Raw genomic sequence first — 19,782 nt, 5'->3', positions numbered from 1 at the left:
TCAGTTCAGTTCAGTCGCTCAGTCATGTCCGACTCTTTGTGACCCCATGAATCGCAGCACGCCAGGCCTCCCTGTCCATCACCATCTCCCAGAGTTCACTCAGACTCACGTCCATCGAGTCCATGATGCCATCCAGCCATCTCATCCTGGGTCGTCCCCTTCTCCTCCTGCCCCCAATCCCTCCCAGCATCAGAGTCTTTTCCAATGAGTTAACTCTTCGCATGAGGTGGCCAAAGTACTGGAGTTTCAGCTTTAGCATCATTCCCTCCAAAGAAATCCCAGGGCTGATCTCCTTCAGAATGGACTGGTTGGATCTCCTTGCAGTCCAAGGGACCCTCAAGAGTCTTCTCCAACACCACAGTTCAAAAGCATCAATTCTTCGGCACTCGGCCTTCTTCACAGTCCAACTCTCACATCCATACATGACCACAGGAAAAACCATAGCCTTGACTAGATGGACCTTAGTCGGCAAAGTAATGTCTCTGCTTTTGAATATGCTATCTAGGTTGCTCATAACTTTTCTTCCAAGGAGTAAGCGTCTTTTAATTTCATGGCTGCAATCACCATCTGCAGTGATTTTGGAGCCCAAAAAAATAACCTCTGACACTGTTTCTACTGTTTCCCCATCTGTTTCCCATGAAGTGATGGGACCGGATGCCATGATCTTCGTTTTCTGAATGTTGAGCTTTAAGCCAACTTTTTCGCTCTCCTCTTTCACTTTTATCAAGAGGCTTTTTAGCTCCTCTTCACTTTCTGCCATAAGGGTGGTGTCATCTGCATATCTGAGGTGATTGATATTTCTCCCGGCAACCTTGATTCCAGCTTGTGTTTCTTCCAGTCCAGCATTTCTCATGATGTACTCTGCATAGAAGTTAAATAAGCAGGGTGACAATATACAGCCTTGACATACTCCTTTTCCTATTTGGAACCAGTCTGTTGTTCCATGTCCAGTTCTAACTGTTGCTTCCTGACCTGCATACAGATTTCTCAAGAAGCAGGTCAGGTGGTCTGGTATGGCACAAAGCATCTTTTAGTTGGGGCATGTGGGATCTACTTCCTTGACCAGGGATCAAACCCAGGCCCCCTGCATTGGGAGCGTGGAGTCTTAGCCACTGACCACCAGCAAAGTCCCAAAGAGTTTCTCAGTTTGGGTGCTATTGACAGTTCACCCAGAGTTCAGTTGGTAAAGAGTCTGCCTGCAATGCGGGAGACCCGGGTTTGATCCCTGGGTCGGGAAGATCCCCTGGAGAAGGAAATGGCAAGCCACTCCAGTATTCTTGCCCGGAGAATCCCATGGACAGAGGAGCCTGGCAGGCTACAATCCATGGGGTCGCAGGAGTTGGACACGACTTAGTGACTAAAGAGAGAGAGACAGAGACACTTAGGGTGGATAATTTTTCATGGAGGCTGTTCTGTGCATTGGAGGATGCTGAGCAACCTCTCGGCTCCTACCCACCAGATGACAGTTCGTCCTCCGTAAACGTCCCTACTGTGTCTCCCGAGGACAGGGTTACCTCTGGCTGAGCCAGTGCTCTCAGGGCAAGTGACAGGGCTGTGTGTGTCCTGTGACCTCAGGCATCTGACCGTGGGCGGCCGCCGTGCCCTCCCTCACCACCACATGCCCCGAGACCATCTTATACCTGGAGAAGTGTGTGACTGCGGCTTCCTGGTGAACCAACACCATTTTTGGTGATGTCATAGCTTTTCTCTGGAATTGATGATTCACCACCAACCCCACCTCCGGGGCCTCCCCAATTCATCAGGGCAGCTCCTGGGGATGAGCCAGATGAGAGGCCCTCACCATTAAGAAAAACAAACACACACATGCTTCAAACTTATGCCTGGCCCAGGTTCCTGGTACACACATTTTTCTTTCTCTCCCCCAGCCAGAGTTCTCTGAAAGCTATAAATGGATTGCTTAATTGAACTTTACAACTTTCTTTGACTTAAGATATGGATGTGTATTCCTAAAGACCTTTGAACTTAAGTCTTGACTCAGAAGCTAAACAATCTTCTCCACAGAGGTTTAATGGCCTTCCGACAATCTGGCCTGTTGTTGGCCTTTGAACTGTCAACAGCATTTAGACAGCACGGAGACTCCGGCTAAAAATACTGTGCTATGTACACACGAAAGCTATATGAGAGCAGATCTTAAAACTTACCTTCTCATCCACACAAAATTATAACTATGTGAGGTGATGGACGTGTTCACTAACCTTGGTTATCTTTTGCAAATATATACATACAAATCATTATGGTGTATATCCTCTATTCACACAAGGTTGCACATCAATTATAGCTCAGTAAGGCTGGGGAAAAAATAGTCTTTCTGCTCTGCTAAAACTTCAATTTGTTGCCCTGGTTCTTTCTCTTTTGGCCACGCTTTGAGGCCTGTAGGATCTTAGTTCCCCAAACAGGGATTGAATCTGGGCTCCCTGAGTCCTAACTGCTGGGCCGCCAGGGAACTTCTCCCCTGGTTCTTTTATACTGCTTGCTGGTGGAGTGTGGAAGATTACAGCTCATCCTTCAATGGTCTTTGCTAGTGTGTATATTTTTTGGTGGCTTTATTCATTTTTTTATTCTTAGTTTTTAAGAAATGTTTCCTTACAGACGTCAACTGCTGGGTATGGGATTTGATTTTGTTCTATTTACAAGCAAGTTAGTTTGTTGCTGTTTCATGGATGCTGGCAGGAGAAAGGGCCTCCTGAGTCAGAAGCAAGAGGGTAACTTAATGGTACAGGATGCAGGGAGCTTCACCCACTATCTTGCAAGTCCATCGGTGGCAAGTAGGGGGCTCCAGAGGGACGCCTGCTCTGCAGTGGGTTGTGTGACAAGCAAGGAAACTGGAGCTTGGGAAACCTGCATTTTATAGCAAGCAGTAAACACGCCTGCTCTTATCAGAAGACCTTACCTCATCAAGGATATTTGTAAACAGGCTGACAATCAGCCTGGGTAAAAGCGTAAGGACTCCGTATTCTTGGCACAGCTGACAAGACCCTTGGGAAAGGAGTTCAAATTCTCCTCACTCTGGAGAAAAGAATTTTAAAATCAAACAGGTTGAAAAAAGAAACATGCACTGGAAAAAAAAACCTTCCTCCCTCATTATTATCATTCGTTTCACCTGGCAGTTATTCAACCATAAAAATAGTTACTTGAGTACTTTTACTACTTTAAATAAAGGACATTAATAGCTTGGATTCCCAACCTTTAGACAGGATCACCTGAATCCCTCCATGGAGGCTGTAGACCAGGAGTGCTGGGAAAGGCAGTCTCAGGGGCTCAGTTTTTCCACCCCTGCACAGCCACAAAAGAGGGGTCTCAAGCCTGGGGTATCTCTTTATATAGGGTTACTCTCATGGCCTGGGTGGGCCTATCTCTTTATTCAGGACTATCTCGCCCTGTTCTGGGTTTGACATGTATTTCTTTGTTCTGCTTAAGCGCCTGGTCAATCCCACTGCAACCTCTGTTCCCAGGCAAGAAGGTTCAGGGTCTGTTCCCTGCTGCACAATAGGGGTGGGTGCAGACCACCTCTCACAGGCTGTCGGGACTAACACTCATTTTGGAAGCTGGTCTCCCTCTTCACATTCGTTCCATTCAGAGCCTTGTGAGTTGTGTCTTTTATGGACTCCAACACCTGCCAACCTCACAGGCCGCCAACTTCCTGGACCTGCTGCTTCTGGAGACAGGCAACAGGATTCACACGCTAGACAGACAGACAGACCTTCTCCTCCATGCCTTGACCTCTCCTCTCCAGATACTTAGCTACAATGTTTACAGTCAAGATTTATAAGAATCATAAATTTTCTATCTTTTGTGATAGCTAAAGGTCGATACAAGTAATTAAAAATCAGAACATCAACATATCCTATATGAACTGCACAATGTGTCTGAACCCAGAGAGGATGAAAAACACACAGTCAGTCACTTCAGCTGCTCGGTCGTGTCTGACTCTTTGCGACCCCATGGACTGCATCACCAACTCCTGGAGTTTACTCAGACTTATGTCCATTGATTCGGTGATGCCATCCAACCATCTCATCCTCTGTTGTCCCCTTCTCCTCCCGCCTTCAATCTTTTCCAGCATCAGGGTCTTTTCTGATACAGTCAGTTCTTCACATCAGGTGGCCCAAGTATTGGAGTTTCATTAGGTTTTTAAAATTTTGCAACTTCCAGGAGAATCTTCCAAACACAAACACCCAATGGACACATTTTTCACTGCCTTTCAAGTTCCCTTTCCTGGGTCACAGTCAGCTAACATTATTTCGAGTGTCCTATGTCATCTCTTTTTCTTAGAATCCTTTTGGGCCCCAGAACAAGAGAAGGCTCCTCACGGATCAGGCCACCGTTTGACCTGCTCTGTGGCTTGGGTCACATGATCCAGCAGATCCAGTGGTACCCAAAGCTTCAGTGTCAGAAAGGGATGCTGTCTGGAACCTTTGGTGGAAGCATCTTGGTGCAGGCCTCAGGGTTTGGAACACAGCCCTGCCATCCTCCACAGAAGACGACTCTCCTTCTGAGAAACAGCTCTTGGCCTGAAACGGACGGAACGCTTAAGCACCGGCCAGCAAGACAACACGAGACCTGAGCTGCCCATCAGGACTGGGTGTTACCTGACCACCAGCCGTAAGGCCGAGTGTGCACAGCGGCGCTCCCTCACTGAATGGAAACAGTGCTGAAGGCTCACGTTACATGAGGACGTGGCCCAAACACCACGGCCCCCCTCCCGCGACACTGCCTTCTCCTCCCCCCCCGCATCTATGGCCCACGGGGAGCTCCACCAGGAGCCGCAGCGGAAGAGAAGTCTGTGCGGGGTTTACCCAGGGTCTCGCCCGACGTGCAATACCGCCCCCCAGTGGACAGCTGCAGCACCACAGCCTCTCCCTGGACACGCCGGAAGGACAAGGTGATGGGATGTAGGAGAAGACATGGGCTATCAAGAGGAGGAAAGCTCTCTTAAGGGATGAACACACACACTCCCTGTAGGTTCAGTTTCCCTGGAGAACCCTAACACACTGGGCATCAGTATTTGTTCTTACTGCCTCTCCAGGTGACTATGACATGCCTTCTGGATTGATAATGCTCATTTAAGGAGTTAGCATTATTAATTCATGTTAGGAGAAATAAGTTCTGGGGCAAACTCATTTACCAGATGCTCTTCAGCAGCTGGCAACATGAAAGAATGATTAAAAAATAATAATAATAAATAAAAATCACACAAAAACACCAGAAAGTGTTTTGAAAAAGTGCTTGAGAATTTACTGTACAGTTTAACAATTTATTTATATGTTGGCTTCTACATGCTCTTGCATTTGTGTAAAACATTTATATATATTCTTTACAATTTGTACATATATTAAATGGCTGTATCATAAACACTGTTCTATAAGATTTTATAAAAGAAAAATCAAGTAGGGAAAATTACTTATAAAACATTAACAACAAAAAAAACCCGTGATATTGAAGAACAAGAAGTTCTCATATTCATGTTCATTTGATTTCCTCTTCTATTTATTTTTGGTTTCACTTTGTGCTGGCCCAAAACTTTCATTTCCTATCACGTGACTATCAGGTCAGAAGACGGAAGAGTGGTACGAGGGCGTGGTAAGGCAGCCATGGAGGGCGGCGAGGTCTGTGGGGCTGAGACCGTGTCTGCGAGCGTCCCAGGTTAAAGCTGATGGTTCGCCAAGACCCTGTTTTGCTTTATGCCATTAAGTGAAGTACTAGTGATGACAAAATTCTGCCTGAAGTTTAGGACACAGTCAGGAAGAGCATCGCCCTTAACTTTTTCTTCTCGCATGTAAAAGCTTGGGGAAGGCTGCGTGTGCGTGTTACATGACTTAGCACCCTCGTCAGCCCCTTAAAACCTTCCCATCTGGTGGGGCTGGGAGAGGCTTGCTTACCTGTGCTTCATCGTTTCAGATAATAACCCCCACCGGCCTGCTAGTCTAAAATCCAAATCAAGCGGCAAAATCACGCTTTCCCCAGCACTTCTCATGATGCCTCTTTGAGCAGCTTGAGACCGCGAGGCCAAGCAGAGAGCCTGGGAGGAGTGCTTGCCCACAGAGATGTGGCTGCTCCTGTCCCAGGAGCCAAGCCAGAGCGCCTCCCCCCCAGACCCTGGGGCTTTCTAGGTGAATCCTTCCAGCCTCACCCGGGCTCAGGAGGGAACGCAAGGCAGACGGCACTTTAGGGCGGTGGGCGCGGGGGCTCTGATCCCGGGGTTCCGCCGAGCTGGTCCTCTGGAGGGACGCGTGCGGCATGGCCACGTGAGGGGCGGCAGCCGCGGGAGCCCCTGCCTGCTTCCTCTGTCGAGAAAACTGAGTGAGTTATAAACATCTCAGTGGAAGGCCTGCGGAGTTTCCTAAATAGATACGACTCTCAAAGGGTGGAAAGGGGCTATAAAAATATACAAACATATTATGTTTTTTACTCTGGCATATTTTGCATTTTTTAAGAAAGCAATTAGTACTTATCTGACGTTGGGCAGCAACAGAATGGTGGCTGACTCATAAATTACAACTTTATGTAAAATATCAGGGGGGCAAATCCCTAATTTTCCATTAAAATTCTGGTAACTTTAAGTACTTTCCAAAAATAGACCATTTCCATTGGTTTAAATAATGGATCTGGAGATGAACGAAAGACTATTCCTAAAAATCGGATGCATTTAGGTGCTTAATAACGGAAATGAAGTTTTTTTCCAACTTTCTTTGTTTTTGGTTTTCTTTGTTTCTTTATGGATGATGGGGGGAAAAAAATCAAATTGCGTTGTCCCAGGTCAGAAGGAAGCACTTCGGCGTTTCTCCACGTTTGTTCCACCGGTCCTACATCACCGGGAAGCGGCTGAGGGCCTGCCTCAGCTTTTCCGCAATCTGGTGAGAAACAGAACAACGTGAGATGTCTCCCATCGTGACCCCGTGGTTCTCTGTTATTTCCATCTCTTCTCAAACACTCCAGACATTTCAAATCCTGGCACTGTTAGATGCTCCTAGTCCGTCCCAGCCCCAACTTAGCCTCTGAGCAGTGGAAGGGGAAAGTGTTGTTCAGTTGTGCCCAACTTTTTGTGACCCCGTGGGGTGTAGCCTGCCAGGCTTCTCTGTCCATGGGATTCTTCAGGCAAGAATACCAGAGTGGGTTGTCATTCCCTTCTCCAGGGGATCTTCCTGACCCAGGGATCAAACCCAGGTCTCCTGCATTGCAGGCAGATTCTTTACCGTCTGAGCCACCAGGGAAGCCCTATAAAAGGGAAAGTGTCCGGGCAGTGGGGTACACGCTAAGTCGCTTCAGTTGTGTCCAACTCTTCACAACCTTATGGACCGTAACCTGCCAGCCTCCTCTGCCCATGAGATTCTCTAGGGAAGAATACTGGAGTGGGTTGCCATTTCCTTCTCCAGGGCATCTTCTTGACACAGGGGTCAAACTCACGTCTCTTACGTCTCCTGCATCGGCAGGCGGGTTCTTTACCACCAGCGCCACCTGGCAGTGGAGACCTTCCTAAATTCCCAGATGGGACTGCTGGCGTCGGCGCACAGCTCAAAGGAAGCCCAGCTCCTCCCAACCACGTGGTGTCACTTCTAGACCACTGGCCTGTCCTCCCAGGATCCGGTTTCCATGCTGGGCCCAGACTCCCTGCCTTCCCGGACACCTGGGACCTCCTGAGACGGGCCCTGCTGCTGCAGTGTGGGGACAGGCTGACCTTCAGCTTGCCTCTGAAACTCCGTTTCCACCACACATGGACAGTATGCACAGAGCACACGAGCCACAGCTCCGAGAGCCCACGCGGCGGATTCGCGAGTGGCGTGCCCACCCACAGACAAGCGGACACGTGTGCGGACGTGAGTCTGGAGCTCGCCAATCCCTGAACGTACAGGAGATGGCACCATGGAAACTTAGTAAGAAATATGGCGGCCAACGTGCAGTCCGTCGTAAGAAGTTACAGAACTTGTCTTTGAGGTCTGGGTTTCCATTTATGGGCTAGATCTTTGTTTTCTGTACACCCTGGTAAATAACAAAATTGCTCTGCAGAGGTGTGAAGGTCTACATTTTCATTACTGGTTCCTGAATGGGACCATCTGAGGCTTTACTCCCCCTCTTGCTTTTGTTTTCCTTCTGAAATCCCTCTAGCACACTGCGAAACCCTCCCTCACACACAAAGCCGGCCTGTGCGGTCCCGCACGGTGCCAGGCGCCTTCCCCAGCTGAACCGGCAGGGTGACCTCATCTCACAGTGTCCCCTGTGCAGGGAGCAGTGGGGACCGCACAATAGGGGCTTCTCGGGGGCTCACCACCAGCATCCCGCACCCTTCCTTCTTGAAAAAAACAACCCCCTCTTTAGCCCAGTGTTCTTCAAGAGGAAAACGCAGATACGGTTAAAAGAGATTGGAAAAAAAATCCCTGCTCAGTATTCAGCCTCCTTTGGCTTACTGAGAAGTGAAGTTGTTCAGTCGTGTGCGACTCTGCGATTCCATGGACTGTAGCTTACCAGGCTCCTCTGTCCATTTGATTCTCCAGGCAAGAACACTGGAGTGGGTTGCCATTTCCTTCCCCCAGGGATCGAACTGGGGTCTCCTATATTGCAGGCAGACACTTTACCCTCTGAGCCACCAGGGAAGCCCGTTAGTTGGCTCATTAGTTAGGGTTAAAAACCACAGGCACACTAGCTTCACAGACAGCTCGGGTGGTGCACAGGGAGTCCGGGTGACGGGCCGACTCACCGTCTCGTAGAACTGCGCCTGCTGCTCCAGGTACAGGCGGATGACACTGTTGTAGTCATAGATCCGGTTACTGTGGAAGTGACTCATCTCGGCTGCAATCAAGACCAAGACATCAGTCAGGGCCCCCTGGACTGCAAACGAACACAGCTGTGTCTCTGGTCCAGTTATGACTCATCATCAGCCAGGCTGCCCTGTACCAGTTCCTGACAAAAATGCTATAAGAGGCTAGAAAAACAATTTGAACGGGTAACAGCAAAAACACTTTTCCCTAAACGGACAATTACTGTCGATTTGCAAGTTAAATCTTCTAAAGCCCAACATGATCACCCAAATGACAGCTCGTTTGTGTAGGAAACTGACTTGGGCCCACTGGCTACCGACGACCTCAGTCCAGAATGTCAAGTCTGTTCACGGGGGCCCTCGCGAGCTGCCCGCTGGGCGCCACATCCTCTGCTGCAGTGACTGCCCAGGCTGCAGGCTTCCTCAGGCACCTCTGAAAGGCTGGGCAGGCGGTGAGACTTGAGGAAGGCCCTCTTCAGGGCCGCTGATGTCTGATGCTGCCAAGCACCAGGACTGCCAGAACTCGGCCTCTTCCCAGGCAGAGGGTCAGACGCCCATCCTTTGTGTTTGCTGGATGTCTCGACTCAGCAAATTAACCCCTTCTCCAACTCTGCCTCTCAGTGTCACCCCCATCCCATCACCAGTATCGGAGCGGCCTTCCTTATCAGGCCCCATATCACCTCTGCCTTTTCCCTACACGCCACACCTATAAAGCCAACCGCTGCTGGCATAAATTCCTGTAAAAAGCTCACTGTTGTTTTAGGTTGTTATCTGAAGTTGTACAACACTTTCATTCAACTGTTTGGATAACTCCAAACACAAGGTCAGGACCAACTTACCCATTCAAAACTCTTCCAAGCCCCGAGCTTCACTCAGGCCTCCCTGTTTCTGCCCTGAACTGTCCTCATTCTGGAAACCTTTCACACATTCTTCCCTTCTCCTACTTCCTCGCTAGTCCTGAGGATCCTCTGGAAAAGCCCGTAAGTACCCTTCATTCTCTCCCCCAGCACCTCATCTTCTTTGGGTCCTCAAAAACCTCAGACGGTAGGAGCCAGGTCTCTGGCTGGGCTGTCAAACATCAGCCCCCAGCCTGCACCCCCACCTCCGTCACGAACAAATCCTCTTCCTTGAGCAGTCTTTTTTCTGTTTGTTTTTCCATCAAAACCTTTTCATGGCTTCGTAACGTCCACAGCAAGTCTAAACTCTTCTGCCACGCTTTTGAGGCCCCCCAGAATCTCCAAAGTCTACCCCCGTAACCTGCAACTGTGTTTTATTCCCAAAGGCCAATGACATCACCTGGTCCCATCGTGTTTTGTGTGCTTTGTTCCTACCAGAACATCCTTCCGCTCCCTCCTTGGCCCATGTATCCCATCCATCCTCCAAAACACAAAAAATCCATTCACTGCTCCTATCTGCTGGCAAAATTAGTATTTTCTTTTTAGTAACAGTCAAACCATGCCAAAAATGCTATGTCCAAACTCCCTTCGCATTCTATGGTCTTGGGGCCTGCAGGTTACATGCTGCTAAGAGCTGGATTTGGGAATCTAGTCTGGATAGATTAAAGCTTATGAAAGGAATCTTCAGGGTCTCCAAGAAGAAATTAAAACGTACAGGTTTAATCACGTTGTCATTTGTAGTTACATCAGGTAAATGCATGAAAAACTAAATATAAATATTACAGCTTTTAACACTGGGATCCCACAAACAACAGTCTTAGGAAGATATTTTGAATCAGTTCTTATTAACTTAACTGCTATTCATACTGGAATTTCTCTCCAGCAAGGAAAATAGAAAATTTTCTTGGAAAAAAATCTCCACTAGCTACACACAGACCTTATCGTTCTTACCTTGCAAAGCGTAAGACATTGTCCCAACCCGCTTCACCATGTTCTGTTTGTCCTGGGGGGTGATCTTACTGGTTGCAACCAGTTTATCACTTTCTTTCACTTTTTCTATTGCTCCCTGTGAAATACAAAGTGTGGTGGTATTAATAAAACAGATTCAAAAGGATTGGTCATTAGTTTACAATGTAACAAAGCCAACATATTCTATAATTGTCTTGCTACTGAATAGGAATATGTCCCCACAAAATGAGAACATGAGGAACACATCTCACTGTAACTTCCTGTAAGTCGCTTGGAAACAAAAATGCTGCTATTCCTGTAAAATATAGCTGAGCTGAAATCTACACTTTTATGCTACAGCAAGGCTGAAAACTAAACAGCACTCTTTATCTGTAATATGAGTAAGTCATTGTCAGGTGAGAGTGGTACATGATTGGAAAACAGGCACTAGCTTTAGGAAGTCATTTGATCTGGGACAGCCTAGCATATATGCCTGGGCACTCTTGCAGAGTATTTCATAAGCTGGTGCCTCGCTGTGCTGATCATAAGCTTTACTTCGATTTCTCTAAGAAGCTCTGGACTAACTTCAAATTAATGCTGAGGTGGAAACAGCTGTAAAAGTTGCCAAACACTTCCCACACTTGTGCCATCGCACGGCTCATGGGCGCTGTCTGGGAAGAACTCTACGCCTGTGTATAAATCAGGTTCCCCACCTACAACTCTCAAGGCAGGCACAAACTCCTACAATAAGCTAACTGCTCTGAGGTGGTTTTTTTTGAGATTTTAATTTTATTTTTTTATTCCCACCCACCCCCATTTACAGCAAGGTAACTGACAGATAACATTATATTAGTTTAAGGTGTACAACATAATGAATTTGAGACATGTGTATAATGCAAAGTGATTACTACATAAGTATGTTAAGATCCATCACCTCAGTGAGTTATAAACTATTTTTTTCCTGTGATGAGAACTTTTAAGATCTACTCTCCCAGCAGTCCCACCTGTGGGTATATACCCAAAGAAAACAAAAACAGTGTCTCAAAATAAACCCAAGCACATCACAATACCCTAGGGTACGACAGCCGATAAAACACCCACAGTAATGAGGTTTGAAAGAGAGAAAAATGAACCAGGATCAAAATCTGAGGACACTCCAAACCAATCTTTATTTAGTTTTAAAAAAGAACCTTTATGATGGGAACTATATAGTTTTCCTTTCTATTAACGTAAACAAATAAAATCGACATTGACCATTCTGATCTTAATTGGGAGAGACTTTGTCAGGCTCAGGGATAGGACATCTGATTTCACCTGGACAGGAAAGGCCCTGGGAGGACTTGCCCACACAGTGTGCAGGGAGGGTCTCGCTGATGAGGGTAAGATTCCTGACACTGATTGAACACCAGATACCATGATAACTACGTCTGCGACCTGACCTAAGTGTGTCCATAAAGGAATATCTATCATCCTTTTAGTTCCCTCCAAATAATCTTTCTACAGGATAGAAGAGACTCAACAACCACTCAGGCATCTAAATGTGACAGGACCTCACTATGTCAGCCTGGGTTGGTTTTGGAGTGGAGCTCCTAACGTGGGTGGGAGGGGGGTGGGGGCTGGGGGGTGGGGTGTGGGGTGTGTGTGTGTAGGGTGTGAATGGGGCTGTGTGTATGTGTGGGGGGTGTGTGTGTGTGTGGTGTGTCTGTATGTGTATGTTGTGTCTGTGTGGTGTTGTGTGTTTGTGTGTCTGTTTGTGTGTCTGTGTGTGTGTCTGTGTGTGTGGGGTGTGTGTGTGTATATGGGGTGGTGTGTCTGTGTGTGTGTCTGCGTGTCTGTGTGTGTCTGTGGGAGTGTGGGTTTGTGTGTGTGGGGTGTGTGTGTGTGTCTATGCGTGTCTGTGTGTGTGTGTATGTATGGGGTGGTGTGTCTGTGTGTCTGTGGGTGTGTGGGTTTGTGTGTGGGGTATGTGTGTGTGGGTGTGTATGCATGTGTCTGTGTGTATGTGTTTGTGTGTGTCTGTGGGTGTATGGGTTTGTGTGTGTGGGGTGTGTGTGTGTGCAAGCGTGTTGTGTGTGTGTGGGGGGGGTGGTATGTGTATGTCTGTGTGTGTGTGTGTGTACGTGTGTCTGTGTGTGTGCAAGTGTGTTGTGCGTGTGTGTGGCTAAAGGGCGAAGCTCCCGCAGGTGGCCCTGCCCCTGGGTCCTGGCTCAGCCGGGGACCTCGTCTGTGAAGGCCTCAGATCAAGTTACCTTGTGAGCGCCAAGAATGTCAGGGAAGCAGCCCAGGAAGCCTTTATATTCATGGTTACACTCCATCAGGAAATGGAGATCTTTCTTTGGCTGTAACAAGAAAGACTGGCTATTATTGGTGGAAGAATTCAGACAAGAGCAGAGAAAACGGTTACATTTAAGGGCTGTATCAGCCGAATCTGCCAGGCATGACACGAAGTTACCGAGTGTGAAGTAGTCAGCCTAGTTCTCCTGTAAGAAAATAATCCCCAAGAGCGCTATACTGTCATTGTAGGCTGTGAAAAAATGATAAAACTGGATTTTTAGGTTGGTTGGTAAAATTAGCTATTTTGAACTGGCCCAAAAGACAACACTGTGAACAAAATTAAAAAAAAACTAGTTAACACCGTATGTTTACACAGAGGCAAATAAGATGTTACAGCTTAATGTGTAAATTTTAGCAGAAAATTAAAAAATTGCTAAAAATCTGGTAATCATTAAAGTGGCAATAAAATTTTCCATTTTTCTGTGATAATATTTAAAGTTTTGGTGTGCACAATTCTAAAAATTAATCTTTTTTTTTTACAAGTATCAAGAGAGTAGTTAATGACCACATGAACGTATGGTTATTCAAATATGTATTTCAAGTTGTCATCTGCAAAAAAAAAAAATTTTCTTTTTAATTTAAGGGTTTGAAACAACCTCGATGGTTAGTCCCCTTAAGGAAACATCATCTGTTATCTATGAACATAACTGAAATCAGGCTACTAAAGACTCCAATAAAAGCCAGGTGGCTACAGTGAAATCTGCCTGCCAGAAACCTGACCAGGGCTTTCTCTTTATTGGCTGTTGATCCTCAGCCCACTCCCAGGCAGGTGCTTCCATCACTATTTACAGACCAGGAAACCCCTGCTCCGAGAAGCTGAGCAAGACTCCAAACAAGGACCAGAGCTCTTCCCTGGACGTTCTAATCCCCTGGTGGCTGAGATGGATCCAGACCATCGGTGCTGGGAGCTATTGAGGCTTCCTGGTGATGAATTATCCCTTACTTTAGCTTGGCCTAAGAAATGCTACTACTCAGTGTAATTAATAAAGATGCACAAGGACAGAAGAAAACAGCCATTTGGAAAGCTTGTCTTAAAACAGGTTTTAAATAAAACATGGACTAGGTAACATAAAATCTCAACTGGAACCATGTGCCTATGTTAATATACCTGTTCTGCCACAAGGCTGGCAATTTCTTCATAAGTCTTTCCTGCTTCAGTTATCGCGTCATTGAGATCTGTTTCACCTGAGAAGCAAGACAGTTATATGAGTGTTACAACTTATATTTCCTTTTCATTACTTCTAAAATTTTACTATAGCAAACTTCAAACTTTGCAAACTATACAACAGTAGAATGAATCCTCATCTACCCATCACCTGACTTCCCAACTAACAGCCCATGTCCAATCTTTCAGTCCCCTCCCTTCCTCTCCCTTTTACTGGTCATTTAACACTTCATCCACACATTCTACCTAAAAGACAAGGGCTCTTTAGGAAATAGAGACAACCCCAATCTCACACCTAAGAAACGACCATTGGTCCTGATATGAACCGTCCAGCCAGTGTGCAGCTGGCTGGTGTCTCCAACCAAGCTGGCTGCTTGAGTCAGGATGCAAAGACCGTCCACGTGGCACAGAGCTGACACGTTTCCTACAGAGGTTCTTTCTCCTCTGTGTGTTTTTCTGGCAAACTTCCTTTGGGGACGTGTGGACGGAACCAGGCTGTGTGCCTTGGTCCCAGAGTCGGGTTCTGTTGAGCGAGTCTCGGTGGTGACAACACAGTCCTCTGTTTCCTGTATCACCTAGATCTTTCATTTTAGTATACTAAGTATTTAGTATTTTAGGTTTGCAAATCGGTGCTATACTACTTATGTCACTGCTTCTTTATTAGCTGAAATACATTTATAAAGACAAATTTTATCAGCTTTTTGGTTACCTTGAGGTATAGGGACAGGAAGAACAGGTTAAATGCTTCCTTCTTTTTACAGTTTTCAGAATTATAAGTTGATTCTATTCCATCCTCCAAAGGTGACTAAGATTAACTTTTTAAGAATATCATCACAATTCTGGATTAAAGTTGATATGCTTCATTTCATAGCAATCATTATCTTCACTAAGCTCAAATTTTTGCTCCATAGGACAGTGGAAGGTTATTTAGGTTGGCATCAGAGTTCTTTCCCTCTGAGCTCTGGCTTATTTCAGGGAAACAATGTTTTGAAATCGCTATGTGGGTGATGCTGGGAGTGCTTGGACTTGATAACTATTTCTAGGCCTTTTCAGTGAACAGAGCCAGTGTGTATCTGTTAATTCCAAATTTCTAGCTTATCTCCCCACCTTCCCCCTTTGGTAACAAGTTTTGTTTTTTTTCCCCCTACGTGTGTGAGTCTGTTTCTGTTTTGTAAGTATGTTCATTTTTATCGTGTTTTTAGATTCCACATGTGAATGGGATCATATGATATTTGTCTTTCTCTGACTTCACGTAGTAGATAATCTCTAGGGCCATCCATGTTGCTGAAAATGGCATCATTTCATTCTTTCGTATGGCCGAGTAATATTCCATTTAAATAAATACCACATCCTCTTTATCCATTCATCTGTTGATGGACATTTAGTTGCTTCCCTGTCTTGGCTATTGTAAAAAGGGCTGCTATGAACACTGGGGTGCCTGTGCCTTTTTGAATTAGAAATTTCATCTTTTCATAATTTTCAGATACATGCCCAGGAATGGGATTGCTGGATCATATGGTGGCTCTATATTTAGTTTTTTTAAGGAACCCCCATACAGTTCTCTATAGTGGATGCATCAATTTAAATTCCCACCAACAGCGTAGGAGGGCTCCCTGTTCTCCACACCTCCTCCAGCATTTATTATTTGTATACTTTTTGATGATGGCCATTCTGAGTGGTGTAATACCTCACTGCAGTTTTGATTTGCATTTCTCTAACTGGCGATGTTGAGCACCTTTTCAAGGTCTCTTGGCCACAAGATGCTTATCTTCCCAGACCTTGGGTTCCTCATCTACAAAAATGGGGGCCAGACCAACGAATCCTCAAAACTCCTGCCCAAGCTAAAAGTTTTAACTGAAAGACACAATTCAGCCAGGCCAACAAGAAATATTCAAATACGGGAGTCACAGGTCTTACGTTTTGGTAAAAGACTAATTTCTTATACCTGGAAATACTCAGACATTGACCTCCAAAGATCTACCCTCCCTGGATATCAGAATAATGGCACGGTGACAGTACCAAGCCTATCATTTCTGTAAGTGATAGTACGTCCTCAAATTGAATAGGTGCCACTCACCTGGCAAATACTTTTTTTACTTCCTACCAGCTCCATATGCCAAATTAAGAAAACAAACCAAGATATAAAAGAAAACTGCTAACTTGCAAGTGTTGTCCATGGAAATGCACAATGAACTCAAAATACCACAAGTGAGATATACAATATGGGATATGCTGAAAACAATAATGAGTTAGCAAGAGACATAAGGCAATATGAACTTGTTACTCAGTCAAGATTTTTCCCTCCAAATGTCCCTGATAGTCAGGCTCTTGATAGTCAGACTTAGCTTCAGAGTTTGGCAGAGAAATGAAAGCAGGGCAGAGTGTCACACACCATACCCGCCTGCTTCACTAAAACCCAAGAGCTGAATCTGAGCACAGGAAAGGCAAAGACACCAGCCTGGAAATCCAACTATTACCACCTACCACTTTTCTCAAAACTAATAGGTGAGGTGGCAGAAGTCCTCAGTGGAGCGGTGCAGCCAGTTTAAACGTCACTGACGGTGGTGCTTCACTGCAGTTATCACTTGCTTGCAGGAGCCTGAGGAGGCTGGTCTGTGTGGATAAGACATCCAGGGCCCAAAGAACAAATAAAGAAAGATGTACCTTGATAACCACTAGAGCTGAAGACTGTGGCTAAGCTCTGCAAGGCCTTCCCTATCTTCTGATATTCCTTGGGTAATGCTGAAAGAGAAAAAAGTCATTCACTAAATGGAGCAAAATGAAATGATCCAACTATTTTCTCAAAGTATTTTTATAGTAAATCTGAAATGATTCAAAATAGTCTATATTCTTTAACAGAATATCAATACAGATGAACTGTTGTTAGAGATTAATTTTTTCTTCAATTTTTAATTAATCAATTGTTCAATAAATAGTGGACACTATTATTATGAACACCACCACCAGCACCCACACTCTCATTCACTGAATGAAATAAAAATGAACCGAAAGCTCATTCAGAAGAGGATTTCTAGGTTTGAGTCCTTTCGTGTGTACAACACCAACTTGATCATCACAACCACCCCTCTACCAATGCGGATGCACCATCTGCCTTTCCTGGGTTAGGAAAGCTGGGGTCACGGGGCTAGTAAGTGGTGGATCTGGTACCTGTTATTCCTAATCCGCTGCTTCTCCCACTCTGCCATGTACCTATGAGTGATTATTTACAAAACAAAACACAACCAAAAGCAATGGGGTGTGGAGAAAAACAGCAGTGGAACCTCACAGGACCAGGGAGGAGGGATTTTAGCTTTCTCATCTGTATAATAATGATTAATTAAATCATCTCCAATGCTCCTCTAGTGCTAAATCCTAGGCTTCTAGGATCACTCTGGAGAACTCTCCAGAGAAGAGTCTTTGTATCTCGGGCTACTTTTATTTGCAATCTGTACATAGTTTCCTGAAACACATCTGTTGTCTTCAAAAGAAACCATTAGTTGCATTTGAAGAGACTATGCTATTAATAAAGAAAAATGATTCAAATGTTTCTTTTAAAAAAATTCCAGGACAGAGAAATTTGACAAAGGGTCTACAAGCTATAAGATACAAGAAACATGAATTCAGATTACATTAGCTTGGTTAACTTTAATAAATTGTTCACCCTTTGGTAACTCAGTTTTTGCCTTTACACCGGGGATTAAAAACTCTTTTGTGAGAGGAAAGACACTATGGTTGAATCAAATTCTAAACAAAACACTTCAACCTCCTGTCCCCTAAAATAGAGCAGCCTAATGCTATTACTATTTCCTAATTTTGGTCTGTGGATTTTACAGGACATGGAGTTGACCAGATGTTAGACATAAGGGATTTGACTCTTTAATAGAAGCCATGATCCCAGATTTTTGTGATATCCTTATAAACTTTAAGATTTGCACTCCTTTAAATTTTTCTTTAAAAAGGGGAAACAGCTGAATTTAGTTATTATTTTAAAAATTAAATTATTTCATTTACATTTTAGAGAAGTATCACTCCCTTTTTTGCTCATGAGTTATTCCCTGTGACCAAAGGCCTGAAACAGATTGTTTTCTGATGCTGCATCTGTATAGGTCATGTTTTCAGGCTCAGTTCTATTTTCAGTATTTCTCTGCCATGGGAAAGGAGCCAGTGTTATTACTCCTGGTGTCTGCCCCTCGAGCATGAACAGCTGGTACATGACAACGGTTCCGTTGATATAAAATATCACGTCAATGGTGGAAGGCCATTGTAAGGCCTGTCTTTTCCTGCAAAGGGCCAGACAGGAAACATTTTAGGCTTTGCTGGGCTGCAGGTTTGTGCTGAAAGTACTCAACTTGGCCACCCTTCACACCACAGCAGCCAAGGCGTGACCCCCACAGCTGACACTGGACCGTGCTTCTCTCCTTGGCTGTTGGACGGCAGAGTGGCCGGGTCTGGGAGATACGGGAAGACAACCCAGTGGACAGAGGGCACGGAGGGCACAGCACAGTAGGCAGAGAGCAGAGCAGACGGTGGCACTTCTGCTTGGGGCTGCCCCAGGCCCTGGGCTTTCTACCACCACCCGCCACCAGGCTTTCCTAAAATTAGAGCTTAGTCAAACACACAACTCACTAAAGGGATGACTATTAAAAGTAAGATCCTGAGATTAAAAATAACCATGGGCACTTTCTCTTCGGGCAGAAAGGATGACTCTTCCATAGATGACAAACCCCACATAACTGGCAATATTTAAGTGAACGTGATGCTTTTTTACAGGGGTTCTTGAACTGGCTTTGCTCAAGCCAGTTTTCTGTGCTGCAACAAGGGCTGGGAAGTGAGGCTCCTCACAGCGTGCTCACTCAGCGTGTCTCTGCCTGTGGGGGCCTGGCTCCCAGGGGGAAGCCGGGCAGCACTTACGTCCTGTGCACCGCTTCCAGTGCTCCTGCCCCACGTTTAGCAGCTCCTTCACGCCATCATCCATGGCTTTGGTGAACTTGCCGACGGCATCACACTTCTGCTCTCTGCGGGGCAAAAACACGAGGAGGTTGTGTCCCTGACTTCACTACCCTACGTCCAGACAGTTTGAGGTGTAAGCGGAGAAAAGGTCCAATGTGCTCAGGGGAGCTCACAACAAGCCTGACCACAGGTACTTGTGCACCTAGCAACTGCGCTGTAACTTAATTAGTCTTAAAACCCCGCTGGATTCAGGTTTTGAAAGAACTGCTTCAACATCTGCCACTTATATTTTAACTCTGCTTCCTTTTGCCCTCTAATTCCTTGTGAATTCTAACGAAAACTGTTCTGAAGTAAATAAAATCGTTTCTTGAATATCTCACTGAATGAAGTTCAATCACTGCAGGTACTGGTGACTCTATAGTATGGGTTGCTAATGGTAGTTGTTCACTCATTCCAACAAATACTGTAATGAATCAGAGAAAATAAACCTACGCACACAGCATCGAAGTGACACAGAAGATACCAGTTCCTTCAGGATTAAAAAGGTTTTCCTGACTTGAAACAAATTATCACGATATACTTTCAAATGAAAGAGGAGGTTATAACTGAGACTGTATAATGTGAGGTCACTTTTGTTTACACAACCATTTTCCCTTCAGATACATGTGTACAGAGTAGGGTTTGGAAGAACACAGACCTAAGTCAACATATTAAAA

The 19,782-nt window shown here is 45.5% G+C and overlaps 1 protein-coding gene across 2 annotated transcripts in view; it reads right to left on the bottom strand.

Moving 5' to 3' along the window:
* Positions 1 to 5,231: 5,231 nt before the first annotated feature.
* The window catches only part of SNX9 (sorting nexin 9), a 92,143-nt gene continuing 77,592 nt past the window's right edge, over positions 5,232 to 19,782 (bottom strand). For both annotated transcript variants that reach the window (XM_069598798.1, XM_069598797.1), the window contains 7 exons: positions 19,028 to 19,131; positions 16,781 to 16,858; positions 14,060 to 14,136; positions 12,867 to 12,956; positions 10,621 to 10,735; positions 8,714 to 8,805; positions 5,232 to 6,872 (listed from right to left, as the gene is read on the bottom strand). In XM_069598798.1, the coding sequence (XP_069454899.1) occupies positions 6,825 to 6,872; positions 8,714 to 8,805; positions 10,621 to 10,735; positions 12,867 to 12,956; positions 14,060 to 14,136; positions 16,781 to 16,858; positions 19,028 to 19,131 (604 nt within the window). In that variant the 3' untranslated portion in view covers positions 5,232 to 6,824. The remainder of the gene's footprint in view (positions 6,873 to 8,713; positions 8,806 to 10,620; positions 10,736 to 12,866; positions 12,957 to 14,059; positions 14,137 to 16,780; positions 16,859 to 19,027; positions 19,132 to 19,782) is intronic.

The sequence above is a fragment of the Ovis canadensis genome, chromosome 8 (assembly GCF_042477335.2).
Source record: "Ovis canadensis isolate MfBH-ARS-UI-01 breed Bighorn chromosome 8, ARS-UI_OviCan_v2, whole genome shotgun sequence".
NCBI classification, from domain to species: domain Eukaryota; kingdom Metazoa; phylum Chordata; class Mammalia; order Artiodactyla; family Bovidae; genus Ovis; species Ovis canadensis.
The sequence above is the reverse complement of the archived record's forward strand: the minus strand, read 5'-3'. Positions and strand labels throughout refer to the sequence as shown.